Below are 6,343 nucleotides of genomic sequence, written 5' to 3' on the forward strand. Positions count from 1 at the left end.
TGCCCTGCCATGACTTATCCTTGAATTATTTCCTATACATTTGCTTTTCCACCTTAGTTTGATACTTAACTTTCCTGTGGTGTCATTCTTGGATTATTGTTTCAAACTCAGCCCAGCTGCGAAGTAGGATCTGATTCTGTTCAGCTGTTCCTCTTCCCAGCTGCAAGTAAGGAAAGACCCCAAGCCTCATCACCTTTCAAGTTAGGTTACATGCACATCTGATTCTGCTTTCTGTTCCTCTCTCCAACTGCAATTAATCATTTGCCTGTTAGTATTATCATGGGGGATTAATTCCAATGGCTCAAAATTTTGCTGTAAGAATGAAATGAAGTATTGGTGCTTACTGTCATTAAGGAGAAAACTAGGCAACAATTTTCAGTCTAATTACTGCCAAGTGTAGTTTAAAGCCACGTCACTGCAGTAGTTCAAGAACTGGATCATCAGTTTCTCAAGGACATATAGGGATGGGCAATACACATTGGGCTGGTTAACAATGCTCACCACCTGCTAAAGAGTAAACAAACCTGAGGGTAAATGCAAGTAACACCATTAAATTGTTGCTGATTGCAAAATCAGAGAGGAATGAAAACGTGGTGCAGAGCTGGATGAACACAGCAGATCAAGCAGCATCATAGGAGCAGAAAGGCTGACGTTTCAGGCCTAGACCCTTCATCAGGAATTAAAACATGTTACTTGAAATAAATCTCAAGTTATAAAATAGAATTTTATTGGATTCATCATACCATTCTGCAAGTATTTATCTAATATAATACAAGAATAATATTGCACACAAGATGGCTATTCAGCCAGTTACACCTGCATTGGCTGTTTGAAAAAGTGATTCAGAAAGTCCCACGTCCGGGCACTTGTCTGTAGTTTTGCAACATCTTGGCAGAGAAATATTTGGAACTATTGTCACCAGCCTTCCCCTTTTTCTAGTGTTTGCAAAGATTATTTTAAAAAGTTTAGATGGCAACTATGATATATGGCTTTGTGCAACTTGCCACTTCTATGCAATGGAAAGAACTATTTAGTCATACCCCTCCATTTGCTCTTTTCCCCATTTCCCTGTTTGACCAAATTCCCAAATCAAAATTACCATTGACCTTTCAGGTCAGGAGGAGTGTTTAGAAAAACTTTGCGTACAAACGATTTTTCCTGGTCACCGTCTGGTTCTGCTGCTAATCGCCTTTAGCGTATCTCCTCCGTTTGCCTAGCCTTCTGCAAGTGGAAACAAGTTCTTCGTCTCCGGTTTCATTACTTTGTTTCTTTTTATTTTGTACAATTGTACAACGCAAGTTGGCAGGAAGGAAAGTGTTAATTTTTTTTCCCTAGTTGTTTTAGCGTCGACGTTTTTTAAGCACAGGTAAACAGTATAACACGTTCCTTGGTACAAAAGGTTCTGCTTGGCCTTCTCGATTGGATTCTTTTTGCAGTTGGCTGACTTTTTGAGAGTTGCTGGTGTTCTGCAACCGTGGAACAACCGGTGAATCTCCCCATGCGGCCGCTGAGTCATCAGCCGTCTGTGTGTTTACTGACTTTAAACAAACGAGGATGTTCTTATCAAGCTGCTGCCCAAAGTTAACCTGCGTTTGGCAGCAGATGGTTCGGGGGAAAGTGTACCTGACGCAAATAATCAACAGGCGCAACCACCCGGCAGTGAAATACCAGCAGAGTAGCAACAGAGAGGACAACTCGCTTCTGATGGATATAAATGAACTGGAAGAGCAGTATGACTCCATACGACAGAAGCAGAAAGAACAGACACACGTTGTTTTTAGAACAGGTAAGTGCTGAATTCAGAGAAGAGACATACTTGGTTAATGTACCGAATATTTCTAATGATTCTTTCCAAGCTGGGAGCTGGAATCTGGAAGGGCGCGCAGTTATATCCACATTTTAACGTGATGTCTATTTGCTGCATTTGGAGTGAGACCGGACCATCGTACAATAATGACACGGCACGGAAAGAGTCCGTTCGGCTCACTCCCTAACAACCTGTTCAAGTGTACTTCTGAAAGTTATATTGAAACTCACTCCAGTTTCGGGCAGTGGTTTGCAGATTACAACAATACGCCATGTACAAACAAAAAAGATCACGGTGATTTTGGTGGGAAGGTCGCTCGGTTGTATGTGATAATACTTCTGGGTAGAAAATACAATACACCGTGTCAAAAAAAAAAATCTTAACTCCACTTCGGGCTTTGTCCTCTGGCTACTGACATTACGACCAGTAGAAACGGTTTCCCTTTATCATATCAAAACCCGAAGATCAACCAGTCGTTCTGCCAACTGAACTAACCGACCTGATCCAACATCATGGGTTTAATCCCGCACTGGTTGAGGTTACTGCGGAGGATTCTCCTGCTCAACCTCCTTCTCCCCGTCTGAGGCTTGGTGACCCTCAGGTTAAAGCATCAATAATCGTCTCTGACTGCCTTGTGGTCTGGTGGAGTACGGCGACTTTACCTTTTAAAGTGAAGATCATGGAGAAAGGTGCTCTCTAAAGATGAGGGCAATACAGCCGGCAGCGTTACACAACAAAGGACAGAAACTATCTTGACAAAAAAAAGTCTAGAAACTATTTTCAGATTGAAACTGATCCCACTCTGAAGGGAGAGAACATAGTTAAAATAATTGGCAAAAGGAGCCAAAGTGGTTTTAAAAAGGCTTTATCAGGCAGCGTGGGGTTAGGATTTGGAATGCGCTGACTCCCGATTGTGGCTCATTTAAGGCATTCAAAGGGGAATTAGACTTCTTTTTCAGATAACAATGTTCAGGATTGCAGCAGAGCAGCATTACATGCCCACTTGGAGAGTCAGTGCAGATACAGTGAGCTGAATGGCCTTCTGCTATAATATGTGATTCTGAAACAATATACCATTACCATCAGCAGTTGCTCTATTACTAAAGCAAAATACTTGGACGTTGGAAATCGGAAATAGTACTTTGTTAAATTAAGCATGATCTTACCGAATGGCAGAGCAAGCTCAAAATGGTAAATGGCCAACTTCAATTTTTTTTGATCATATCAGTCAATTGAAATTCATGATTGCACCCAGAAATGGCTTGCGTACATGAGAAAAATCAAGTTATATGTAATAATTTTTGTCTCTGGCTTTTAGGAAAGTTGGGTTTGGGAAATAAGTGGATTTTGACTGTGCCTTTTTTTTTCCAGACTAGTGTAAAGGGGTAGTCTTAGCTTGTTGAGTGATGCCTGACTGTCTACTTGAGTTCCATCCTAAAAATATGTATTTGAAGATTCAAAACATTTCATAGATTTTCAGTTATCTCCTTTGCCCCTGAAATACACTCATGTTTCCTTCCAGTACTTAGTCCAGGTAGAAATATAAAAAAAAAGTGTTTTCAATTTGTTCAATTTATGAAAAAACAAACAAGGAAAAACCTGGTTGTAATCTCAGCCAACATCCACATTGACTTTCTTAAAAAGTCAATGGTCAACTGTCAGGATTTGGAATGCCAGTGGAAGTTTACTGACCATCCTGATTGAAATGCACTGGCTTCTGAGATCAGAAATAAGTTTCTTTTAAATTTTTGGGCCCCTTTTAACTAAGGAAAGATGCATTGGAGGCAGTCAAGAGAATGTGCACCAGGCAAAAATTAAGTATGTAGGGGGTGTGTAATGAGGAGATGTTGAGTAGGTTGACCCTGAACTCGTTGGAATGAAGAATGAGATGCAACCTTATTGAAAGATACAAGATTCTTAGGGGACTTTGAGGTAACTGTGGAGACCAGATGGCATAATCTCAAAATAAGGAGTCAGACATTTAAAACAGATTCGGATGAATTTCTTTTGAGATTAGCGCATCTGTGGAATTTGTCACTGCAGAGGGTTGTGGGGGCTGCGTCCAGTATGTTCAAGGCTGAGAGATTTTTTTTTTTTTTTAAATTCAATGAGGAAATCAAGGGTTCTGGGGTGGGGGGGAAAGCAGGTAAGTGGAGTTGAGGATTCAGATCAGCCATGATCTCATTGAATGGTGAGCAGACTAAATGGCCTACTTCTGCTCCTGCATGTTATGGTTAGTCATGTATTCACATCAGGCATTGTTGGATTCTAGAATTTTAGTTTGATCACTAAGGTTTAAGGTTCTGCTCTTGTAAACAAGATATCATAATTATTATTTATGATTAAAAAGGTGAAATTAAATTGGCAAGAGCAAGTTATTTCTGACAAAATGTTAGGTTAAATTGAAAGCAAGTGTTGGAAAGGTCAACCTCCCACAGATGACAGTGACCTATTTGAAGTGAATAAAATTATGAGCAATCTAGGTACAATGGCTAAGAAAGTGGTGCTCCTGGGGCAAAATATTCATAACAAGGGAACATAGATTTATGGTAGGGAGTAGGCTGTTTAGAGAAATTCTCTTCACCTGGATGATGTTAGGGATCTGGAGCTCACTGTCTGACAGGTGGTAGAGGCAGGAATCCTCAAAATATTTAAAACACATTTGAATATGCATTGAGAGATAGTAAGAACTGCTGATGCTGGAGTCAGAGATAAGTGTGGAGCTGGAGGAGCACAGCAGGAGCAGGAAAGTTGATGTTTTGGGTCGGGACCCTTCAGATTTCTGAAGAAGGGTCCCAACCCGAAATTTCAACTTTCCTGCTCCTCTAATGCTGCCTGGCCTGCTGTGCTCCTCCAGCTCCACACTGATGTCTCTGAATATGCATTGGAGTGTTATAACCAACAAGGCTACATTCCAGTGACTGGAAAATGAGATTAGGCTGAACGGTTACTTGTCAGCCAGTGTATACACAATGGGCCACATGGCTTATTTCTGTGCCGTGCCTTTCCAGATTGGCTGGAATTGTCAAGGATAGAATCAGACACTTAGTGAAGAGAGATTTTTTTTTCCTTTTTAAAAAAAACAGTTCCCAGGATAATTGTGGCCCAGCATTGATCTCAGTGGCATTCCACTAGCTACAGATTGCTATCCTTAAAATGTCCTCCTTATCCTTACACTGTCCTCTCTACATGCTAATATACTACCTCCAACAACATGGCCTCTTGTATTCATGTCACATGATATGTAGTGCCATCTTAACAATCACCATTTGACACACCAAGGGAAATTTTGTATCACAGCTGCAGGCACATCTACTTCAAATGTAACTGTGGCTGGGATAATTTCATTTTATTTAAATCAGTTTTCAATTTTATTTTTAGCATAACAATTGGCAGGAAGCATTCAGGTCATTGGAAAATGCCTTGTTGAATTGAAATATCGACAGCTGGCCTTCTGAGTTTTCAGTTGTACAAGCACAAGGATGAATTTGATTGCACTTGTGCAGTAACTAGGATAGCCTTTACAATGGGAACTCAAAAATTGGAAAGCAGACTTTTCAAGATAGCTTTCACTCAATTAAAACATTAGCACTAGACGAAAAGCTTACTTTTCCAAAAAAAAAATAGGTTTTTGAAATATTGGACCTAATACCACCACAGTCAACACTTGACTAACTTAATTGACAAAGCAAACATGGAAAGGATGTTTTCTCTTGTGGTCAATGTTTAAACATTAGGCATTATCCTTTCAGGACAAATGAAGAAAAATTTTTTCATAGTGTTGTGTGACTTGGAACTTTCTGCTTCACATGGTAGAGGTGGGGTTGTTGAATATTTTTAAGGCAGATTCTTGTTATGCAAAAGTATTGGGGGTCAGTGGAATATGGAATTTGATACAGAAACAGATTTAACCATTATCTTATTGAATGGCACAGCAGGCTTGAGGGACTGGATAGTCTACTTCAGCTTTTATTTCACATGTTCAGATCCTCTACAGCCAAGAAAGTGTAGGAACTGCTCTAATGTAGAAAGGTCCCAGCATTGCTGGTAAGTTCATTCACCTAAATAAGAACAATTTTTTATTAAAGTTAAACATACTATTTTAAACTGTTCAACATTCCAAGAAATATAAATGGTGTGATTATTTTTTAAGTGGCATCTCTACAATAAGCACTACAATTGAATCATTTTTGTTTTTGTGACTCGTGATGACTTAATGAGATGGAAAGATCTCTGGATTTACAACCTGTACTAGATATATCTTAAACAAGTCACAAGTTTAACTTGAAGGGTGTGGTTGCTCTGCAGCTTCAGCATTGCTGTTCAATGTTTTGCATAGCTGTTCAGCTCTTATTGGAGACAACAAGGTGCAGAGCTGGATGAACACAGCAGGCCAAGCAGCATCATAGGAGCAGGAAGGCTGACGTTTCGGGCCTAGACAGAAATGGGGTTGTAAGAAGGGACTCAATAATGGGGGGAGAGGGGGGACGAGGAAAGAGGGGGGAGGTAAGAGACAGAGAGAGACAGAGTCCTCCA

At 40.2% G+C, this 6,343-nt stretch overlaps 1 protein-coding gene across 2 annotated transcripts in view; it reads left to right on the plus strand.

The window, feature by feature from the left end:
• Positions 1-824: 824 nt before the first annotated feature.
• LOC109931024 (TBC1 domain family member 30-like) overlaps positions 825-6,343 on the plus strand; it is a 17,748-nt gene continuing 12,229 nt past the window's right edge. For both annotated transcript variants that reach the window (XM_048616559.1, XM_020530380.2), the window contains exon 1: positions 825-1,786. In XM_048616559.1, coding sequence (XP_048472516.1) covers positions 1,555-1,786 — 232 coding nt within the window. In that variant the 5' untranslated portion in view covers positions 825-1,554. The remainder of the gene's footprint in view (positions 1,787-6,343) is intronic.

This window comes from Rhincodon typus, chromosome 2 (assembly GCF_021869965.1).
Source record: "Rhincodon typus isolate 14 chromosome 2, sRhiTyp1.1, whole genome shotgun sequence".
In the NCBI taxonomy this organism is placed as follows: Eukaryota; Metazoa; Chordata; class Chondrichthyes; order Orectolobiformes; family Rhincodontidae; genus Rhincodon; species Rhincodon typus.